At 34.9% G+C, this 25,251-nt stretch overlaps 2 protein-coding genes across 2 annotated transcripts in view; one reads left to right on the top strand and one right to left on the bottom strand.

The window, feature by feature from the left end:
* The window catches only part of LOC118269980 (uncharacterized), a 93,718-nt gene extending 89,100 nt beyond the window's left edge, over positions 1-4,618 (top strand). Inside the window, exons 8-12 of the mRNA XM_035585384.2 lie at positions 10-118; positions 833-1,057; positions 1,412-1,622; positions 1,974-2,258; positions 2,349-4,618. Coding sequence (XP_035441277.1) covers positions 10-118; positions 833-1,057; positions 1,412-1,622; positions 1,974-2,258; positions 2,349-2,588 — 1,070 coding nt within the window. The 3' untranslated portion in view covers positions 2,589-4,618. The remainder of the gene's footprint in view (positions 1-9; positions 119-832; positions 1,058-1,411; positions 1,623-1,973; positions 2,259-2,348) is intronic.
* Positions 4,619-6,256: 1,638 nt separating this feature from the next.
* LOC118270054 (uncharacterized) overlaps positions 6,257-25,251 on the bottom strand; it is a 37,236-nt gene continuing 18,241 nt past the window's right edge. Inside the window, exons 2-4 of the mRNA XM_035585501.2 lie at positions 19,017-19,073; positions 8,574-8,796; positions 6,257-8,452 (exon numbers count right to left, since the gene is read on the bottom strand). Of these exons, the coding sequence (XP_035441394.1) occupies positions 7,020-8,452; positions 8,574-8,796; positions 19,017-19,067 (1,707 nt within the window). The 5' untranslated portion in view covers positions 19,068-19,073 and the 3' untranslated portion in view covers positions 6,257-7,019. The remainder of the gene's footprint in view (positions 8,453-8,573; positions 8,797-19,016; positions 19,074-25,251) is intronic.

Genomic DNA, 25,251 nt, shown 5'->3' with positions numbered 1-25,251 from the left:
ATCTTCCAGGTGAATTCGACATGCGAGTGAAGTCGTGTGCTGCGTCAGATGGCTCAGGCCATGTGATTCAACTGTCAGATGAATATGGATGCGTGCTGCGACCCAAGATGATATCTCGGTAAGACGCTAATGTATAAAGTTCTTATCTCTATCTAGCTTCCATCTATACACTATTGGAAAGTTAGCTAGAGGACTTAGACAAGTTGACGCGGAAAATTATGGAGACGATAAAATTGAAAATTAATATTTTTTGAATGAAAACATTGAGTCGTGTTCTAAGAATGATATCGATGCTGACAATAGTGATTAAGTCTCATATAGCTCTATAGAAAACGAAAGAATGGAGTACACGTGGGTTGTCGATAACCATAAAATGTTTCTGCACATTTATTTAGTTTTCTATAACTTTTTTCTAAAGCTGTACTAAGTGGTGTAGGTAATAACTTTATTGTTCACTTGTACTTGAATGTAATTTACTTTTTTAAGTATCGTTGCGTGATGTTAAAAGTCTATATAACCTGCGTTAGAATTCCAATAGATAGCTTATAATCTTATACTTAGTTTCCTTGGCAGTAAATTATGTTCATTGAGCATGTTTTGTAATAGAATACACTAGGTTACTTCCTATGATATGCAGAAAAAATAAGCACGAAATAAGAAAAGGCTTTTCTTAAAAAATGTTTTCTTTATAAACGTTTTTACAGATAATACTCAAACTCGACATCGTATTGTGGATCACACAAATTATTGTTCCATATGTAGCCAGTCATCAAACCATTTGCGGTCCAGAACTTGACGTATTTATTACTTAACATTTCTTTGTTATTTCCAGGTTCCTCAAAGCCAAAGCAGTGGATGAGCGAGCAACAGTCATCACCTACGCTTTCTTCCATGCCTTCAAATTCCCTGATGCTCTAAGCGTGCACATCAGGTGTAAGGTCGAGATTTGCAGACATGGCTGCCTGGACCATTGTCAGCTGGCTGGAGTAACTCCTCAAAGACATGCAGCTTTGGACAGGAAAGATGATAGAACACACCAGGACCATAATGAGATCAAGTAAGTTTGTTTGTTAGAATGATAAGTATCTATATTTAACCTTAAGCCACCGCTCTAGTTAAAGTGACATTAACTTACTTATAATTTAAGTTCTATCAGTGTTAATTACGACGCACGTAATTTAAATTAAAACTTGAAACCTCTCGCTTCCTAGTCATGACACTTGATAAACGCAGTTAATATGAATTAATATTAATAATGCAAGCTGTGACTGTTGTCACAGTTTGAAACTCCACTCTATCCTCATCCAAGCCGCGAGAAGTCATTTGATGAATTTCCTCCCTGATGAGGATGCTTGCTAAACACACAAACAGTAAACATTGATTAAAATGAACATAAATGATTTATCCACAGTGACTCATCAGCTGAAGATGGTGGTCTGTCAGATCTATCAGAAGAAGCCCGTCTTCCTCTTGAAGAAGCCTTCGGTGATGAAGTGTCTGGGGATGTAGTTCTGGCTCCAGCACCACTGCCACAAAGAGCACCAGCGCCTGTTATTGAGCCTGAAACCGATCACATGTCTGCTGTCGAAGAATTGGTTGAAGCACTTGCTAGGCCTTTCACTGTAAGTATTTTAAACTATTCTACCAACCTTTCTCGAATAGATCGGGGTTTGCTGTAAGTCTTGACCAAACGCGGCATCATTGAACATGGAAGGATTGGATATTGATCCTACGCCCGATTTTTTAAGAGTTTCTGACTAGGTGCTACTTTTGTTAAAGATATTAAAGTTAGCCGAGACTTAGTTACCCTGGTATGATTAGAAAAGTATGGGTAGTTATACTTATAAATAATAAACAAAATTTTTACCCATCATACCAACTTATCAAATTATTACTTTTAAAGTCAGTAAAAAAGTAAAGTAGTAATTCATAATTAAGGTGATCAAATAAATGTGTTTTTTTTTATTTTTCAGGATCGTCCCACGAACATCGACCGCGAACGCTTCCCTCATGGACCACGTAATCTGGGCACTAACATGAGACCCGAACCTTCTGGTGATGGAGTGGTCCCCGCCAAGGCACCAGGTCCAGCTGTAGCTGGTCCCAGGTCTCTTCGTAAACGACGAACTGTTCGAGACGCTAGATCTGCCGATGTTGGCGTATCGGGAATATACGAAGTTGTCTCTGAAGCTGATTTAGCTTTTGGTCCATCAAGAACTGAACCTGTCACCGTGTTTAGTGGACGGATTCGTGAAGAGGTACCTAATATTGTATTATGAAATATTAGATGTTTTTTATTAATAATATAACCATATTTTAGACGAAAATTAATCATGCTTTTTTGCCAGGTTGTCTACGGAATTTGTATGGGCGCTGTTAGTTTTGGCGCTCTCTTTGCTTCGGCCGCTGGAGCTGCGGCGGGCGCTGCGTTGGCTGCAGCAGTATTGCTCCAGAAACTTCGCTCACGGATGGCAGTTCAGCCCCCAATCCCGGTATCTCCGGCTCCGGCTTCGCACTCTCTCGCCGCGTGGATGGCTCTCAGACTCCTCGGCTCACAACCTCACCCACATCATTCCCGTGATGGTTGACCCATCACCCCAACCACAATCCTACCGAAGACTGTTCTTAGATGCTAAATATTCGAATTATCTTTCTTCTTCCTTCATTTTATAGTATGTTGTAGCAATTTCCTTCTTCCCTATGTGTATAATATTGAAGAAATAATATTTTCTTCCAGTTAGAGTTAGCTACCTGATAAAATTTAGTTTTGTACCCTTAATTGGAATTGAAAGGTCAGTTGCATCCATGTATTAGATGTTAGACTCGCAGAAAATTATTTAAAGTATGCTTATAATTTATGTTAGTTGTTAAGTGATGTTTCTAGATCGCCTTAAATAATGGTGCTAGGTCGTGCTACGGACGAAGTCCTAAGAAACCTGATATTTTGAATGTTTCACTCGTGTGAATATTATACATTTTTATACCGATAAGTTTGTACAGAATATTTTCTATATTATTATTGACTAACTTATTATCATTGTCGTGTTCTTTAGTGTCTATAGGATAAGTATAAACGTCGAGTCATGCCATTAGTGTAAGGTTTAGTTAATTCGTACGATTTCGAGTTTCATGTACTTAGCACAATTTACGAATAGTGTGAGATGGAGCAAAAGTAACATTGATTTCGATAATTTTGGAATCGATGTTATTTGCAACATTATCTTTAGGTACTGAAACCTCTGAGGCTTTAGGCATACTACATCAGTAGGTACCTGCTCAATATTTGCTATTCATTTATTTATTGCTTAATTTTATTTGACTAATAATTTTGACATTTATTTACTTCATTTGTTTTAAATTAACAAACATATTTTATTTTCACATAATATTGTCATTTTTAATTTAATTCAAAATAGTAATTACGCCAGTATGTAATCTTGGCAAATTATTCGAATATTATTTCAAATTAAATGAATATTATCATGCTAACGACAGTAATAGTTATGCTAACTAATGTGCTTTACATTTTATATTTATCTATCTAGTACTTTAAGATATTTTGTAGTTAGACCAACTTAGACAGTGAAATACAGAAATATAAACTTATTAAATAGCTGTACCCATATTTTTATACTACTTTATCAAGTTGGTAAAATTGTTCATATTAAGTACATTTAGTACATATTTTTATATGATTGTATAGAAAGAAAATATTTCAAATTTAGGACTTATTATTAAAATACTGTATCATACAATTATTGTTCAGACACCAATGAGTTCTAAGTAATAGATTAATTCATTTCAAATGAAAAAAGAAATTGCATTTATTTAAGCATTTATTTTTATATTGCTCAATATTAAATGTAACATTTTTATAGCTATGAATAGGTAGGCTTAATTTAGTTTTATTTAGCTAGATTCATAAATGGTTATAGAGATCGACAAAATAATTTTTATTAATGTTTTTGTAGCCAAATTACTTTTCCTTTATAGAAATAAAGATTTGAGCATTTGGATAATAGCTTCAAATAAATATAGAAAGTTTAAATGTTTTATAATTTACAAAAATAAAAATTCTATAAAAAGATTTTCTTAATATATTCCGATATTATTAAAAAATAATAAAACTACCGTTTTACATGACACTTTTAAAGTTCGTCGATCTCCTAACCGAAATAAAATAATAATTACGACATGCCACCCAAAAATCTTGCATTTATTATAGAAAAACTATTATTATTTAAGTCGAATAGGGTTTTCATATGAAAACTATCTTCCTAAGTGCAATTTTACTTTTTATTATTTAATTAAATGTATTTATATTTTACTTTTTATTCGAAATATTTTATTGTAACATAACAGATGAGGTGAAGTGAATAGTTTTTGTTTACTTCTGCCTATCCCCTTTTGGGGGGTGTTATGTTATATTTTCTACGGTTATGGTGTATGGTGTATCTTGTGGCAGTAATTCTTTTATAAATAATATTCTGGGGAGTACTTATAAATAAATGTATGAACAAAATGTTTTAGGTTTCACTGTATGGATGCGGTGACGTTGTGTTTATCGCGTAAGCACCTGTTAATTTGTTTAATGGATTAAAAATTATGTTGAAACATATTTTTCCCTGTTTTTCTTTTCATTATCATCATCATTATTATTATGTACTTACTAGCTCCTTCAATACCCAGCAGGTTTGATGCCGAACCGGGGCTCCAGCTCGAGAAGCAGGGCTAGGAACGGGGTGGGATAAGTCAAAAAAAGACTAAGCACTTAACATTGTCCTCTTACAATCACTCAGGAGTGAACCTCGTTATCCTAGTCTAATTATCTATTAATCTAGTCTAATATTTGGTAGTCAAATACCGGACTGTGAGCCTGCTCTACAAAATAAGGACATTTGTGACACTTTGCAGGTGGGTTGCAGATAGCACTTTGAAAGATTCAGGTTTATCAGAGAGTGATGTTGTTTGACAAATGTCTTTGAATCGATTCTGACGTTACCCACTACCCTTTTCTTGTTCGGATTAGTAAAACACATTATTAAACTATTTAGACATCCCTTTCTGTGGTTTCCTTTTCCCAATACTCTTACTTCAGTATCTCATTAAGTAGGTACTATATTATGATTGATGATGTATATCTTTCTTGTGTTGTATCTCTTAAGTTTTCATTGTTTATTTTTATTAATTTTATTGATTGATTTAATTTTATCGTTCAAATAGTATATAACTTTACTATACTACCTACGTAAAGTCTACGAAACCAAGGTGAAGGAAAAGTGTCTCCAACTATGTTGGAAACATTCCAGATGAAAGAAACTTTGTTGTTTTGGTGCAATTTAGTTTCAGGAGCAATAAAGGAGACTTGATGCTTGAATAATTTTAATTGTTTGATCTAATACTAACTTACGTTACTTATAGAGGGAGGTGCTACATTACATTGTCTTGGTGGACCAAATTCAAATTTTGGGTTAGTTATTTTTTGTTGTCGATGAAAATAAATATACTATTAAAACATAGAAGCTCTAGATCGTAGGAACTTTTAGGCTGATTCTTTCAGATGATAAATAAATTATGTGTTTACGCTAAAACACTTTTGTAGTACCTAACATATTTTCAACATATTTATTAGTTATTTGGAATGTCATGATAATGAACTTTCTCTATATTCCAATGAGGTCGATAAGGTATATAAATCTGGTATTTTTATTATGTACATATGTTTCTGTTACAAATACCTAATAGTTATTTGAATCTAAAAACTGACAGACAATGCCGGCGTTAGGGGGGGGGGCGTGATGGGCCGATGGCACAGGGCGACAAATTCTAGGGGGCGCCAAAAAAATTTTAAAACTACTACTAACACTTGATATTGCTTCCCTCAAGTGGGCGCCACAATATTTTCGCCCGGGGTGTCAGTGGCCCTTACGCCGGCACTGCTGACAGAATAAGGATGATTTAGTGAATTCGTATCATATTCATAATTATGTAGGTATTCTTATATTTTACGAAATTGTAGTAATTGAATTAGAGGATGGAGAAGAATTTAGAGAAGAGAGAGAGAGAAAAATTTGACCTTTAAATAAATGTGATAATAAGTTAGTTTCTGTGATTTATTCAAAATTTCTCTAAAGTAGCACATGTCACCGTTTTTTATTCAAAGTGAGTTGAATTGTATACAGTTATCAATTCCACATTATAGCGTTTTATTTTAATATCCATTCATTTACATATACAGAAATAAAACAACGACACGTCCGTGATAAAAGTTTAATTTTCCAAATGTATTGTTACAACATTTTATAAAGTCATCAAACATTTGATGTGGTACAACCTCAATTTAAATTATTCAACTCGTTTATAAAATTATAAAATAAAATGAAACATTTGATTCCATTGTAACAATTAATAAACCTTTATAATAATCATAATGCGAAGAAAAACAATAAAATAAGAAGAAGAGGTACTCAGGTGGTATAAAATAAATAAATCGCTATACGTACTCGTAATAATGACTAAGACTTAATTAACAATAAATATATTAATACTAATGACAAGTTATTTTAAATTACATTCTAGCGGTTCACCTAAGTTGATATTCCGTATGATTAATTTTCCGTTGCCTCTACTTCGAATGGCATTCGAAAAGAGGTAACAGAAGATTGTACTTACAATATTTTAATACTACATTTTGTGTTTATAATTTGTTCTAACGTCGCAGAAACAACTAAAGAAAACATACAACAAGTACACTCAACAGTTGATGTCAACAAAGATGTAACAGACACGGCTGAATTAAATGTCAATTCAGCCAACATGCGAAATAGGAATCAATACGATTTAACTGAAGTTCAGCGGACTGTCAAGTTACACATACATTGAATTAATACTAAATAAGGGTTCCCAGATTAACTAAATTCATTTGAGCACTCGTACAACACGCAAATAAATAATTGGCATGGTCTATATACTTCAGTCTCATCACACTAATATGTACAAATTAGATTATACACGCTCTGTTACGAGTAGAAGCGGCTCTTTGAAATTACATGCGCGGTCGGTGGGTGCGGCCGGGCTATCGTCGTCACGGCAGCCGTCTTCTTCTTCAGAGTTGAAATTGGCCGTAACTTTAAGAACAGAACTGCTGATACGGCGCATGAACATAACAATGTAGCGAGGAGAGCTCCTAATGTCGCAGCAAATCCAGGTGTGGTCATACAAACAAGACCAGGCGTAGGAATCACTCTAGGAGCAGCACTTTCTTCTGAAGTGTCCATATTTAAGTCGCCAGCAGACACGACACGGATCACTCTGTTTACTCCGACTTCTTTCTCGGGTGATGTCGCTCGTCGTTGCCTCCTCACTCTCCTCTCATCACGTCTGGCTTCAATACCCACTTGTTGGTAAGCATCAATCTGTGGTGGTCCATACTCAGCATGAGGAGCGATCACATTGGGATTTCCATCTGAACACTGCTCTGGGCATCTGTATCTGCAAATCTGAATAGTACACTGGAAGTGCACTTCCATGGAGTCGGGGAACTTGAACGCCTGGAAGTGAGCATATGACAATACGCTAGCGCTAGCTCCAAAGTTCTTGATCTTTGTAAATCTTGACATTAGTTTCGGTCGGGTAACACAGCCTCGCCTATCGACTAGTTGTATAGGAGCGCGTTGACCGTCGTGAGCAACACAGTCTCGAACTAACATATCGAATTTCGCATCATCGTCCTTGATTGCCAGAACCATTGTCATAGTCTGTCCGATCTTCACAAGACCAGATACTTCGGACGCCCAAGGTCCTTTGCCGACCTGAATTTGCATCCAGCAGCCAACATTGTCACCAGCAAAGTCAGCTCGCACAACATCCAGCATATCAACGGGGAATGGTCGGAAAGTGACTGCCTTTTCGTATTGGTCGTGCCACGTGCACCTTAGCTTTCTGGCTTGATCCCATACTTCCTGCACTTGTGGGTCGTATTGAATAACAATTACGTTTTCGAAGTAGGTTCCAGCTGCCGCTACGTCTCCTCTATACCTTGGGTCTCCGCTGCCAGCAGTTCCACAAGCATGTGCGCCAATTTCGAATGAAGCGGATGTCCTGCCTAGGTTGGGTGGGAGATGCACGCACTGATGGTTGGAGTAGTGTCCCTTGGAGAATACAATACCAAAGAATGGTTTGTCAAAACTGAGGAAGACTCTCATTGCGTTTTTCTCACACTTCACGTCTAATGACACGATCTTTGGCATGTCGGGAGCGGGAGCTGGCCAGACATCACCAGCTCCACTGAAGACCTTATCGCTGGCGGCAGTTTGAGCATCGGCGGGAGGTGCAGGAGGTGGTGGCGGCCCTCGGAAACCAGGGCCGACGTCGTTCTTGTGGTGGTTCACTGGAGGTCCCAAAGCGAATGGCTTTGAATGGATCTGATGGTGATTCGGGATTCTCGGCATGCCTGAAAATGATAAACAAGTCCTGGTTAATTTGCTGGTTCTATACTTACATTTTTTAACAAATATTTAGCATTAAATTTTGTTTTTTGACTTTTTAATTAATTATAGAGTATTTTTCCTCACCTAATGGGTGATGTGCCTGATGATGAGGTGGGTTTTGTCGGCGATTATGCGGTGGGGGTGCAGGTGGGGGAGGTCCATTGTACGCGTGGCTTGGGGTGTCTCGTTCTGAAGACTCCATCGCTAGCTGATCGCTTGACGGTTCAGCAGCACTGCTGGTGTCGGATCCAGCACCTCCGCCGCCACCTCCGCTCTCGTTCGATGATTGGTCACTCAGAGTGCCACTCTGAAAATAGAAAATTAAGAAATTAACAATGATATGGTTTTTAAATTTTATAATTTTTAACAGTTTGTAACAGTATCTATGTGGCATTGTCAGGAATATTCGTTCCAAGGTTACTTGAATCATCATGTTCTCAGTGTTCAAGATTTTCTTATAGTTGTTTCTATTATCACGTGATACACAAGTGTGAAATTTTAGTTATAACTTTTGGGAGTATCACTTTTCATTTCGACCTAAATAGAAGTAACCGTAACGAAACCACTAAACATGTTAACCATGACAAGTATACGAACTTCTCAAATCTCATAACTTATACAGGCATGGAAATTTTCTCGTTTTTTTTGTTGTTCACGCCCAGCTTTCACTATACTACGTAGGCTTTATTTTAAAATGTTATTTAATACGACACACTGACCGTTTTACGACACATCAAAGGTTATGTGACAAGTTAAATAGTTGTTCGAGGTCATGAACAAAGAAATGCAGATGATTGCGCATTTTACCAACACAGCGGATATAAATTGGGAGACCTTTAAAATGATAATGCTGGACTGCTCAATGGCTATGCCGTTTCACCGACAGAATGTTTTGGGATTTATTACATCTCATCAAAATTTAAAGGCCAGTTTATTTAAAGCGATTAAGGATTAAAAAGAGAGATTACGCCATTGTATCAGACTGGCCGTTCCCTTTCATTACTTTCGCTAGCATAAATAAAGCCACTTTAGTTATTAATTGGCAACTTCCTCAATTATAATACTCAAACATCGATTGCTCATAAACTTGTAACAGCTTAGCGTATCAGAACTTTAGTAGTACGAGTACAACTTCCTGGGTCCACGAATAGTAACACGTGAAAGTTGTACCATAATTTGGTTCCCGTTCTTAAATCATCGGGTCGCTCCGGTTTTCAAATATTTTCCGTACCAACAGGTTTCCGAAATTAGACAAACCGGCTCACAAACACGGAATTTCTCGCGTTAATTGTAAATTTTAGACTGTTAGTTTTATTTAGGTGGCTTTTAGATTTTCGGGTATCTAGGTTGTATATTTTAGCCATATTTAATTTAAAAGCATGTTGATGAGATGAGACTGGTTGGCGCCAAAATCTCGTCCTCGTAAAGAGCCACTCTACTATTAGTATTCTCTTAGTATTTAAATTTTATGTTTTCAAAATAAAACAGCATAATTTTAATATCATATTAATTTAACAGAATTAATAGCTCTCACTATCCTGCTAGCACAAAGTGATATTAAATATCGTTTTAAAATGAATATCAAAATTAATCGTAGCCAAGAGATTATATTTCTCATCACATCTGTCCTCAATATTGATAGCGATGTTATTAATGTTGTGAATAGTGGGTGTCGCGGCTGTGGCCACCATTTTATTGGTTGGATCGTCAATAGCCTTACAACTCTCATTTGTTTCGCCTCTGGCAATGAAATTAGAAAGTATTGGTCTGTTAGATACGTTTTTCGATAAAGATTTATTCGAGGGCTCATGCCTTGAAGTGATTCCAGCAATTATTGTTGAATGGGATAACACGGATATTGGTGTAATAGATTGATTGTATTACGTAATGTTGGGAGAAAGTTTGTGGAGGAATTTTATTGGGTTACTGATAGGGACGTGTGTGGCGAGCTTGTTATAGTGTTGTAAATGTAAGGGAACTTCATTTTATTGGTTTATCTCCATCATGTCACTAGGAGTGATAGGTAAGCCATAATTCATCATTGCTATCTCGTTTTTTTGGTATTTTTCCTGTCTTTATTTTTTGTCCTCGTTGCGTCTCCACAGCCTATGTTACCATTTATTATTCTTGTTAGAAAATTATACGGGATGTAACAAACCATTCCTTTATAAGCTACATATGACAAGTACCTGAAAAAAGGAGCAAGTATACAAAGCGTACCTATTCTTTCCATTGTCAAATATATCCTTCAGTAAAAATGTTATCAATTGTAAAGCTTATACATAGATTTGTATGAATCTGAGACAAACATCAATACAAATGAAAGATAAAGATATTGTTCCAGAAATCGTAAAAATATGCACGAAAGGAAACCATCCTAGTTTCATGATATTATCATTCCTAGTACTACCTCTATTTACCGACATATACAACGTATTACTACTACAATCTTCTTGTTCGATACAATAAATAAATTCTACAAACAAAATCGTTTACAAAGAGCACCATTTATCTTACAACCAATCTCTTACGACGTATAAAGATTTAGCCTTTTTCCAGATATTGCCTATAGACCGTTTTCGATAAAGAAGGCACTTTAGTTATCAATTTTCTTTACTTTTATTAAAATAAGATTTTATTTATTGTGTTGCTCCTGTGTTAAAATATTTTACGAAGTTAAAAACTAGAAATGAGATGAAATAAAACAAATTAAAGTCTGAATTTGAGATAAAGATTGCAATTTGTATGAATGTAATAATAATTATGCTTTATATAACAATCCCACATGACGAGAATCTTGTGAAAGCTGAAAAAGATAAAGCCAGTAAATATCTTGATTTAGCTCATGAGGTTGTCGACATGTGGGATGTAGACTACAATCATTGTGCCGATAGTCGTATCTGCCAATGGCCTTATAGCAAAAGCCTCGACCAACACCTGAGTAGGCTAACGTTATGGTTGGATCAAGAGCCTGATGCAGTAAGCAATCACCACCGCACATGGACACTTAAAACATCAGTGTTGATGCGCTTGTTACTGTTGAAGCGTATAAGAAATAAATGAATGAACTTAAAATTATGCTTTTATATAACGTTGACGTTTGAAAGTACCTAAGTATATGGTTTAATTGGAATAAATGCTTTGACGTTGACTCTAACTTTGATAACTGAAAACTGGAAGGAATAAAAAAAATAATGTCATCGCTTCTAGTAGTCACACATTTTATATTTGTAAACAAACACACACAATAAAGGAGAAATAGTTCCAAGAAAAAAAACCATAAGCTCCATGTAAGCTGGTATCCATCCATACAAGGCATTGTGAATCAGGTCTACCTAGGCGCGTCGAGTGCAGTGTGTCAGCGCGGTCAATGAACTCCATCGGACAAATTTTACTTTCATTAAATAGCTGAAGATCTCCGGTGGCTAAGGCACGGTGTACTGATCTGATTAGCTGTTTTGTTGAAAATGAGCTTTGTTGTTAATGAAATAGAGGTTAAGTTTGAAGTTACTTGATGCGTGGGTTTTAGACAAGAGGATGTTTACTATAATTTGATGTCTTCTTTTTCCCTTTATTAGTAGATATGTTTCATAAACGATTTAAGCATTGTTTCAAAAGATATAGAAATCGTCTATTTATCCCAGATGATTTAGGTATATAATATGGGAAAGATGTATTATTTTCCTAGATGTATTATTATACAGTAGATTAGTTTCCCTGTTGTTTTGACGTTCACTGTGATTTTGATATCAACAACAATTTTACAATCTATGTAATAGATAGACACATAGGTAGTAATGAAACGATAAGATGAACATACCTAGATGTAAAAAGACCATAATTTAATTCTCATTCTCAGACAATCGTCAGCCAAAAAATGTTTATTCCGCACTATTTCTTACACCGCTCCAAAAATCAATTCGACTGTACATCCAACAGTCATTCACTAGCTAATACCTTTAGGGTGAAACACGCAATTGTCGTCTGTCCGCAAGAGAAGTGAGCAGGATTTCCAGTCCAATGTGTGTCGTCGCTGTAGGTCGTACAACGACCGACTGGGAAAGCCAGCTTTTACTCTTTCCACGACACCTGCCTATTGTCATAAACTGTCATGGCTAGTGCGCATTTCATTAGGTAGGTTTGTAATGACCTGGAGGTACTGTATGACCCTTTTAGAGATAGTTTTTTTGATGAAACTAACTGATATTAAGAGAGATTTTGTTATTTGTTTGTTTAGGTTGAAATTAGCTTTGAAACTGCTGGATCGATATGAAAAGCTAAGCTACTAGTGTAACACTTTTTCAGGGAGCAGCATATAAACTACTTTTTATCTTCTTTGTCTTATAGGATTGGCCACATAAATAAGCCTTATACCTTATTTCAAACATTTTTAGAAAACGATTATTTTTTTATATTTTACCTAAGTTGACATTGTTTGACCTACATCTCAAGCTTTGGATATTTTTGTCTAAAAGTCAACAAGCTACGGCTCATTGCAATGTTAGCATCCAATTAGAACCGAACATATTTTAGCACTCAGCTCGACGCTGTCAACCTAACAAATGGCGAATTATAGATATGCTAAATATTTTGAGCGCTAATGCTAATATAAGTAGGCGTTAGCATAAATTAGTTAAGATACCAACACATTAAGCTATTTGCAATTTCTTCAACGGGTTTTAGACTTTACTACAAAAAGATAACGTTTCTATTTGTTTACATTTTCTATTTACACATTACTTAGATAAACGCAAAAAGTAAACAAAGGTAAATCTTTGAAATGTAACAACCAATTTTCATCAATAATGTTATTAGTCCCATGTGATAGAGGGTGAGCCTATTGTTATACTCCGGACATACCTCCAGCTTCCATGCTATCACAAATAAAAACCACAACAATAGTTTGGACAAAGCCGAACCCGGAATCAAATAATCCTTTTGAGACCTTTTGCTCGACGCTGGTGCTTACAGTTACTCAATTAAACCTCCATTACGAAAGTAAATAATAAGACAATGTTATAAGTTTTAAAACTAACAATATTACTACTCTTTACTATGTTTATTGTTTTCTATGAGTTGCCGATATTTTAGCACTCTTGCAAGCGCCATGATATTCTTTTTCTTCTCCTCTAATAATATCTTCTGTATATTTCGTTGCGGGATTTAAGACAGTCTTTCATGTCCCTGAGACGCGCTGGACTTCAGTGTTCGGGTGTTTTCATGGACATCTCTACTGTAGATTCTGGATTACAGTAGTTGCAGCAGTATGGGAGGTTGTGGCGGGCTTGTCCCAATAAAAAATAAGCGCCATGATTACAGATGAACTGAACAGTTCATCGTCATAGAAACCAATAAACATGTAAAATATCCCGTATCGAGTTCTAATGATAACAAAACAATGTGGTTTCAAAGTCAATGTTCAGCAGTACCTACTGCTAAACATATAAACCTCTGTACCAAGTAAATTACTTCGTCAATACTAACATTACTTACAATGTATGTTTTGTGATCAGTTCAGTAGCCTTCTTACTTCCCCTTCTTAGGGTAAGCAGGTAAATAGCGAGACATACGGAACCGGCTACGTCCGTCAGCGCAGTGGGTCGGTGTGCCCATATTTGGGGGTCCTACCCGATGACCGTATTAGATTCTATCTCGTACTGTTTTCCGATATCGTATGATGTGCTGTACTGATTCTGATGTTGAAGGTATTTGAGTTAAGGTAAATAAAAGCTAGTCTTCTAAGATTTGAACTAAATGTGACTATAAAAAGAAAAGCACTTTAGTAAACAAAAGTCATTGTTATTTGTTATTATGATATGTCAAAAGACAAGATATTGCCTATTAAAAATATCGCACTACCAAATTAAAATAGAAATAATGGCAGCTAATAAAAAATATTCCAGAATTACGTAGATACAAAAACAGTAGAATAACTATAAAAAATAACTAATTGTCTTTTGAACAACGGTGACTTAGTAAAACTATTGTCATCTCTAAGAGAAATATAACAACTATTCACATTTAAATGCTTTCACATTTCAAGGCCAAAGCAAAAATGCTTGCGTACAAACATTATACAAACGAGCATTAAGAATGACTAGAAAACTGTTTCGCATTTAACTAAACGACGCACTTAGCTTATAGCAATTTTTGTGAAAATAACGCAAACACTCGATACGGTGGTTTGCCGGCCTCTAGTGATGTACCTTAAACGGTATCGATTAAATTAATTAACTTTCCAACGAATTAAGTGAAAAATGTTGCTATTTATCCTACTGTGAGCTGCAGACTACCTAGTGGGTTTACCGGGGCTCCGGCTTGATAAGCAGGAGTGGGAACGGGGTGGTTTTTAGTCAGTAAGAGTCTGATACTCCCTGTTGCCTCACCTAAAGCGAGAAAAGTCACAGGATGACTATCCCCCTTAAAAAAATCCTACTGTGTATCGTAAAGCAGTTTTGTTAAGTCAAGTACTGGATGACTTTTATAGTTTACCCCCTTATTCATATTCGAAAAAATTGATTGATTGTAGAAAACCTACTGTGTATCGTAAAGCAGTTTTGTTACGCCAGTGTTTGCTTGTCTCAAGTACTGTTGCAGTTTTATGACCGTTTTATAGTTTACGGTTCTGTCATATAATAATATGACTTCTGTAAGTAGTTAAGTGCCTATTCATATTCGAATTGACAAATACACACTTATGCACCGATTGATTGTAGGTGACGAAACTAATTCATGTTTATTTGTTTTACTAAGAATTTATAGCGTTCACTATATTAATAAAATATAACGCACCGCTCGCGCGTGCCGCTCGCTGTTACCGCGAAGAACTAAGCGAGCGGCAGATGCCCGCACCCCGCGTCTCGATCCCCCCGCGTACTACTATTTAACTGGAACTTACATATTTGTACGTTGTATTTATTTCCTAGCTAATTCAGATAAATACTTATGCGTCTGAAAAAAAACCATGTTCGGCTGTTACAATTTTTTTGATATTTTTTTATTGGATAGATACAGGTACGTTGAAGCTAAAAATGCAATAAAAACCATTTCGTGTATCTGGCAGATACATACTTATACTTAGCGGGTGTCGATACTGTTCATAGTTTTGAAATATGTATAACATTAAGATTCATAATAAATATTATTTTTTAAATTTGTACTAGAATTTTCTCCTGTGTCGTGGTTGCGTTTACAAACATACAAATGCACATGACACCCAGATCCGAAACAACAATATGTGGATCACACAAAGAGTTGCTCCGTGCGGGAATCGAACCCGCTACACATTGTGCGGCAGCCAGTTGCCCTTCCACCATGACAAGCAACAATTTGAAATAGTTTTTTACCAATTTACTCAAAACGTGAAGAAAATTCGTTCCAAAACAAAGAATATAGTGTAGAATTACATACAATAATATGTAGGGTACGTATAGTCTGCTACTGACCACAAACTCACAAAAGCGTGATGAATACTTTCTTACGAGCGTTCTACTTCCACGATACGGTTTACTATTCGAATTAATATATTTGTCGTAATTAGCTGGTTTTGTGAGCGTGCATTCAGTTTAACTATTAGAAAAAGAAAAGGCAATCTCTTTTCTCTGCTCTGTGGTTTCAGTATCAAAATGAGTTTCTATGTGACTACATGTGTCATAGTTATTATATTTTTATACTAAGCTATTAATTTTATTGATATAAATCGATGTGTAAATAATAAAAGTAAATATATCAAAACTTGGAAATGTTCTCCGAAATATTGTATTAATTTCCTAGCAACTGTCAAAATATAAAAAAGGTAATGGTACTAATATCCAGTAGGCAAGATAAGTTATAATATCTAAGTACCTAAATAAATTTGACACGCAATTTTACCTTAACTTGATTTAGAATTTTGTCGGATCAATTACTTTACCTACTTATAATACGAGAACCTATTATTAATTTCCAACAGTAATACAAAATCCCTACAAAGTTGAGTATCCTCAAGAAACTACGTAAATCAGAATTTTCTTGAACCAATAACATTGCTATTTTATTGTAGAACAAACATTCTAAGAATCGAATATGAATTTAATATTTCCAGTTCATATAACAAATTCTAAGAAAATATCTGAACTTGCTTGTACCACCGACATCAATTACTTTACCTCTGGGAATATTCTTTGAAGAAAATATTCCAGTAATATGTATTTCCTTGGAAACAGTGGAAAATCAATAGTTGTTAAATGGGCCCAGATCTAGGCTACAGGTTTCTATCAAGGACATTATACCTGGAATATCTCAATTATTATCAATTTAGTTTTATGCTTAAAACTTTAAATCCAATTAATATGTTTTTCGGCTTACTCACAACATTTGACGAAAAACATGAGCAGCATTCCGCGACACACCAGCCTCATGAATGAAAGCCTACAGCATGGCTTGAAACTAGTTGAGTCCCTCGTCAAATAATTACGTAAGTTAAAAAATATAATAACTGATTTACGTCTCACGAAAGTTATAATGTAAAAATATCTCAATAGACTGTATATTTCACCCGTACTATTGCTCAGATATACTGAGCTTTGAATATTCAAACCTTCTCTAATTGTAAATAAAAAAATATCGGCATTTTCGATCGATCGAGTCGTCATCGAGTAACTTGTTGGTCGAGTGACCAATTCCCGGGTTGACCAAAGCGTACTTAGAGCCTTTCTTTTCTAAGAGTTTTTCTTAAATTTCCCTGAGACGAAGATATTAAAGAAAACCGTATCATTACACTGATCTTAACCAAACTCATACCCAGTTCATACAAAGAAATATAAAAATACTCGAAAATATGTTCAATTAACGGGTACACATAATTTTTCTCAATAAGGAGATCACCGATCCGTTGTTACGGTACGATAGAATACAACACGAATGTTACATGGTCTGTTTACTAACGTCTAATCATCTCTGCAGTAGATATTATTTATTAATTTATTATATGTTACATTCGTATTGATTGCCTCGTTGGTCGGATGATTTATCTTGATGATCGAGTTTTGTGTTAAAACTATGGAGCGAGACTATTGCTTTACTTTTTTAAGGGAAAATTTACCCAAATTAAAACTTTATCCAGTTCTAGACTGAACCTCGTATCGTGAACTCTCGATCAAACAATTATTATTAAAGACATTTCAACAAACAAAACTAACACAGCTCTAATATTACTTAGTTTTAATTTACAAATGCAATAAAAAACTCATGCATAAAATATTCGACAATTGGCTAGATGATGAGAAATTGCAATGCAAATTCATAGCATTAACTAAAGCCGAGTAGATACCGTTAATCACTAAATACTAGCTGTACACCACTGTCCACGAAATAGGTCAAGTTAAACAACAGATTTGATTTAACTGAAATACTGGCAACATTGTTATACACAAACATAGTACGCGAACCACAGTGTTCCAAATTCAATTTGTGCAGCGCTGCCAAAGAATGGGAGTTCGTTTCGATAGATAACGTTTACATTTTTATCGATAAATTGAGACGTGGTACCGACATCCCTATTCGATGGTGGAAATACATTTACGAATGAGATTTTCATGTTATGTAAATCTTAGATTTTTTTGTATTTGCTCAAGTTCATTTCGTTCTAGATATTTGCGTGATAATTGGCGTAAGATGGATTTTTTTGGGTGTCTTTTTCTCGATGATACATGAGCAAGCTTTACTTTAATAATATTGATCATAGTTCCAAGAATATTACAATAGCACGAGTAGATGTCTACCACACCTGGCGATCGCAAAGACAGATTTCGATACACATACCTAGATATAATACTATATACCTAATCTTATTACTTTTGTCTATCTTAGACACAGTGACTTGACTGGGATTGACTTTCAATATTTTCTTTTCTGAGTGAACAATTACTATAATTTTGTTTTGCTTCCAAGAAAATAAATACAGACTCCATATTTGTAAGTGGGAGGCAAAGTCCCGCCCCAACAATGGGACATTACTACATTAGCATCGACAATTAGATAGTGACGTGTTATTCATAACTATTTAATAAACAATACACCTTTCTACTTTCCTATTGGTTGAATTAATTTGGTGATAGTACGTGATCAGATTATTTTTTGTGGAGCTTTGATTTTTATTGGTAAGTGTAGATTTATTGGTGTTGTTTCACCAATAAATGGACTGTTTGTTTATAGTTATTGCTTAATATAATAAAGTTAACAGTCATTATATTAAGGCGATATTTAGTGTTTGGTGTATATCTTAAGCTGTTATTTTTTCTTGTGTCGTGGGTGCGTTTGACACTCACTCAGACCCAAAACCACCATTTGTGGATCACACAAAGAGTTGCTCCGTGCGGGAATCGAACCCGCTACACGTTACTAGGCAGCCGGATGCCTAGCGTCCACGCAAACTGTGCTGTCTAAATAAATGATTTATATGTTTCAAAATCTACTTGGTTCTTTCTTAGTTGTAATTCTTATGATTATTTTTAGTAAGTATTCTGTTACTGAAAGTTGTAATCTTACCATGTGTAATATAAGCAGAACGCCTATAGCCAAGCCGCGTCGACACCGCATTCTTATCTGTGAACAAACAAAATTAAGAATATTAGTTAAATACAATAGTGTCATATAAAACAAACATTCATTATCATGAAAATTTTAAGAACCACCATACGATATTCATATTCTATTTCTTTTAAATTTGGTGTTCTATCTTTTTAAAATATGGTGTTGAACGTGCCCTGGGTCTTATAAAATGATTGACTTAATTTAGAAAATTAAAGAAATATTAATCGAATCCTGTTGCTATGCTTTGAAAACCACAACTAATCTAAAAGAAAATGTACAACTAAATATATCGAAGTTTGTGTAAAATATGTATGGAACATTTCCTTTTAGATATTATTCTATGTAACTAGGTAATCTCAAAGCGTTTTAAAATGTATGAGTTTTATATTCTTGTTTGTGTGAAGTTTTATGTCCATTAGCACTTGACTCGAAAGTGCATTGTTGTGTTTAAAGAAGGCTAGTCGTGAACGCTTGGAGTTTGAGCTTAGGATACAATTTGATTGAGACCTACATATTAACTTATATATGTATTTACTAAATGTATATCGAGATTAATGGTAAATAGAAACATGAATGTATTATAACTGACGAGCATGTATGAAAAGACTGATGGCTGTTGATAAAGCGAAAGTGATATGTAAGATTCGATAGTTATTGGTATTCCAAGGTCTCATCCTAGCCCCTCGGGAGACAGGTTATACATAACCTCATATTATTTGGGACAAATGTAGTTGAACGAAACCTTACTTGAAAAGTCGACATAATCGATGGAACCTTCATGCATTCCCATAAAACTGAATATCGATTTATCAGTAACCGAATTGATATTTAAATCGTACACTGAATAACAAAAGTTGCACAAAAAATAATACACACACACACAAGCGTCAAAGACGAAACGCCCATTTCAACTTTCATAAGATTTTCATTTAACATTCAAATTGTATGAGAATACGAGTATATCTCACACATTGCCATTCAAATGACAGTGGGTTATAGTAATACATATGAAAAAAAAAACACGTGGGACTGACATACCTACACTTTAGACGCTTCTAAACAATGTAAGGCTATAAACATTAAGCTCATAATACGCAAACCTTTCTATTGTTAGCGTCCATTAAAAATAAGCCCAAATTAAGCCATCAAAATGAAGTATAAATTGTTGTTTTTTAAACAAAAGGAATGCTAGGCTTAGAGGCATTTAGGTGTTTAGTTATTTTTCGTAGATATTCGATGTATTACTTCTTAAATGCTTCTGCCAGCGGCTTCGCCCGCGTTCACGTAAAATAAGAAGTATCCTATCACCCAGGTTAGCTGTATGTACCAAATTTGATTAAAATCCCTTCAGTAATTCAGCGTGATTGACGGACAAACATCCATAACTCTAAAAATACAAACATCCATACTAACAAAGTTGATTAGTTAGTTATTTGTCATATTCATTCAGAGTCCATTATACATCTATTTGATTTTAAGTATCAGAATCGCTGTGATATCTGGCAATATTCTTTGCACATACTTACCCCCATGAGAAACAACAAAATCAAGGGATAAGTAAACATAAAATTAAATACACTAACAACAAGACATTTATGATGACAAGACGAGATTATAAACTAACAATCATATAATTATCTTGTATGAAGCTCATTAGTAGTATCACAGGTAGAGTGGCAGACACCCATCATCACCAGATTCACATAATAGAGCTACTTTGTCAGCATGTTACAGTTTCCATAAATGTAGGACGGAATCCGGTGCCGTATTGTGCTTTTGTTTCCACGATAGTATTTTTCTCTAACGGTATTGAAGATATAAAACTTTTTGATTACGATTGTGAATTTTTTTATGAGTATGTCAGTTTTTGTGATAGGAACATAGTAGCAGATACCAACGTAAAATTAATATTTTGTATGGATATATTCTATACCTACGCATTGACTGACTAATAAATCTATTAGTTGATACAATTACTAGTGGAAAAGGCAATTGAATAGTTTCGGGCAGATGACGACTAATTTTTATTTCAATGTCCGTCTGATCGATTAATTATTTTAAGACATTATTTTACCATAATATAGAATTGAAATTTCGCGTGACGTCACTTGGCATACGTAGATAATATTTTTCATTACCTAACTGATGGACTAAACTGATTTTTAATCTTTATGCCCCGTCATCATCCCTATCTACACTAATATTATAAAGAGGAAAACTTTGTTTGTTTGTTTGTTTGTTTGTTTGGTTGTAATGAATAGGCTCAAAAACTACTGGACCGATTTCAAAAATTCTTTCACCATTCGAAAGCTACATTATCCACGAGTAACATAGGCTATATTTTATTTTGGAAAAAAATAGGGTTCCGTAAGATATTTCGATTTTTCGGACACAAACTGAAAAAAATCAACCAAAGAAGTTACTTATTTTGCGTACGCTGCCTAAACTACAAAAGATAGAACCATAAAATGTTATAATTAATTGTAGATCTTATAAATATCTACAAAAAAGTCCGCGACACACTATACCTATCTATGTCGAGTGAGGCACAACAACCACATTTTTATTAAAAAATCTTGAATTTTTTTTGGACTACATTTAAACGCGTTTATTTTACTAATGCTATTAATCCTAATCAAAATAAATTATTTCATCAATAACTACAGTTTATGTTGATAATATTTGGTCTTTAAATGATTAAAATTGGACTTTGGTTTAGAAGTTGTGGTGAAATTAAAATATTACGATTTCTGCTGCACGGCCCTGTCTGTCTATTACGCTTACGCCGTTACGCCTAAACCAGTAAACCGAACATTTTGATGAAATTTGGTACAGAGATAGAATAGACCCTGAAGAACAACATAGGCTACTATTTATTGCAAAAAAATAGGGGAGAGTGGGTAAAAATAGGGGATGAATGGTCATATGGAAATTCGTCATTTTTAAAGCTCTAACAGTGAAACTTTGTATTTAGACCTTTAATGGGAAACGAAAGAACATAGGCTACTTTTTATTGCAAAATATAGGGGAGAGTGGGTAAAAATAGGAGATGAATGGTCATATGGAAATTTGCCACTTTTTAACGCTGTATCATAGAGGACAGTGGGTAAAAATAGGGGATGAATGATCATATGGAAATTCGTCATTTTTAGTTGTAACAGTGAAACTTTGTATTTAGACACTTAATGGGAACGAAAGAACATAGGCTACTTTTTATAGCGAATAAAAAGGGTAGAAGTTGTTTTAATTTTGACCACCAACCACTAACACAACCACGCGGACGAAGTCGCGGGCAAAAGCTAGTTATCTATATTATTATCCAGCCTCCTGTCTCCGGATCTGGATACAAAAATCGTGCCTGGTCATGTGTTGCGATGTGATGTGACAGAAAAGCACTTTTGCATTTGTAATATTAGGTACGGATTAAATAAATACCTAAAGCGATTTGATAAGTTGTGGTTATATCGAGTTAAAAGTAAACTTACTTAGCAAGAAGTATCTAAAAGACCCAATCTACATTTAAATAGCTAAATGGAAAAAGTTTTCAGAGCAATTCGGTAAAATTCGAAACATGTTATGGACTTTTGCAAAGAACATTTAAGGCTTGAAATGCCGAAACAAGTGAATTACGTTTCAATAATGAAGTTTGAGGAGAAACAAAAGATACACGGTCTTAGGGTGCTTTTCCACCAGAGATGTGCTATGTAGCTATGCTACGAAGATGTAATGGCTAAGCTGTGAAACTATGTGATCATTTCCACTGATACTAAACTATATAGCTGTGCGAGGAAGATGCGGAGCTTGACTAGGCGCTGTGTCGATAGTAGGGAAGCCATCCATAGCATAAATCTTTCCATATAAAATAAAAAAAAAACAGTTTAACTGAGTCTGTTTCCACCTATGTGTACCATGTGTACCAATGAATATGATTGGTGGAAGCCAAACGCATCCAAAGCAACGTAGCATAGCACATTTCTGGTGGAAAAGCACCCTTAATGTAATGGCCTATTTTGGTTATTTAAATTAATTGAAAGGAAGGACTTCTCGTGCGGGTCTGTTATGTAATGTATAAACATATTTAAAGACTTATATTTATTTAATAACCAAATGGGCTTATAAAGGGTAATTTGGTTTGAAGCAAAGAAATTTATGAAAATAAAAATGTACTAAGTTACAACAATAATTATTATTAGTCATTAGTAATTATAGAGAGGAGTGGAAGGAGGGTAGGGAGGCCTTTGCCCTGGTGTGGGACGATCATGACTGAAATCGAAAATGGAATCGACTTAGTCCTTAAGTTGCGTGTTCCAACAGGGTCTTTAATTACTACCCACATATTATATAAGACCTATATCACATTAAAGAAAGCAATAAAGAATTAGAAATTGAATTAGTGAAGTGGTGTATATTATAAGTGAAGTTAACGTAAAATCAGTAAATTGTTAAGCAAAATGGTAGTGGAATTATTATTAACTTATTTCGCAGGTGACGATCCACGAAACGACTCATATCCTCTTTTCACTGTGATATCTGAATGACTCAAATCAGATATAAAAATCACTATGCATAAGTGTCTTTTACATTTTATTCGAGAAAATAAAGTAAGAACTTTCTAGCATTTTATGGCCGTAAAAATATTTTCGCCACTTACAATTTGACGTAAATGAAAAATTTTATTTTGCAAAACTTAATAGAAATTTATACTACTTACGTAAAGTGACTTTACTTAAATTTCTTTCATTCCGTAGCTACTTGAGTGAAGTAGATATGTGTAAGCATGACTTTCATTTGATAAGCAAAAATAATTTGAACCGAAAACAAGAATATATTTATTTTATTTGAGTATTTCGGCGCTCTGATTGGTCGGCTCAACCAATCAGTGCGCTGAACATACTAAGGGTACGAATTTGAAAATAAGTAAACCAATATTATAACCTTCTAAATCAAAAAGAGTAACTAAGGTAATTTTTCGCAAATCACTTGCTTGGGTTGACTGCTCTAGTTGAAAATGGTAAAGCCAATAATTAAGAAAAAACAATTATTCGTGGTCGTGGTACATCACGAATTAAATGGCTTGATGAAATTGATGGGTTTACAGCAAAATGGGAAAAGTTGGGCTTAAAATGTCACGAAGAAGATACACCTATAGATTCTGAACAAGAACTATTTTATTTCGAAAGAATCGCTATCAACTACATCGTTATTTAGAGCCTGTGATAAATGATGTAATCTACTTTAGTTACTGCACTTGAAACTCTTATTTCGACTTAAAATGTCTCTTAAAAAATGAAAGTACATTTAATACAAAAGAAAGTTACAGCACATTACACAAGCCTTAGAAGACACTTCAATAAATAAAACTACGCAATAAAATATAGAAAATGAGATCACCTCACATTACATCAAAAGTCCATCAATAAATACACTTCAAATGATGTATTTACATTTTGTAATGACGTTCGCGACTACGGTCATAAATCAAAACGAAATGGATCCTTATCTAGACAACGATCTGTACTTTCGATTGCCGACGAAACATGTAGATATTTAAATAAGCGAAGAATCTCCTTGCATTAGAAACTATAGTTCAAGGGTGAATGGGTCACACTGCCTACGAAGACTTCGATCGAATCGCGAGAGGAATTTACCCACTTATTTCCCTTTTGCTTCGCTAAAAAGGGAAAGTTTTGCTCCAAAAAGAGAATGCAATTTTGTCTGTTCTGTGTTTTGTTTCGTCTCTGTATATCTCAGGTATGTTACTCGAGACTCGAGAACGTGGTATGTTTAATTAAGATCGGGTTATTGCTTTCCGTTTGTTTGTGTTTCCGAAATACGTTAGTGTGACATTATACTTCCTTGGAGAGTGGGAAATTGAAGTAAAATTTTGTTTGGTACCGTATTTAATACTGACATAAAAAAAGCCAGCCAATTAATCGACAGAGTTGCAAATAGCCAGCCTAGGCAGTTCAGCCTCAAACATCTCATTTAGCACTTTAATAAAAACAAAACACTGACCACCGGCCGCTTAATTGGCGGGGTTTCGCGAAAGTAAAGACGTGGGTACACTACACCAATTTAATCACCGAATTTTGGGCGTTCCCGTTGAACAAGTTGCTTTTTGGGGCAAGTGGGTCGTGGGAGCAACGGGAGAAAGTACTAAAGCATACAAAGTACCGGAACTCTTTGTACA

Source organism: Spodoptera frugiperda, chromosome 30 (genome assembly GCF_023101765.2).
Source record: "Spodoptera frugiperda isolate SF20-4 chromosome 30, AGI-APGP_CSIRO_Sfru_2.0, whole genome shotgun sequence".
Classification (NCBI taxonomy): Eukaryota; Metazoa; Arthropoda; class Insecta; order Lepidoptera; family Noctuidae; genus Spodoptera; species Spodoptera frugiperda.
Note: the sequence above shows the minus strand (reverse complement) of the source record. Positions and strands in the feature narration are given on the sequence as shown.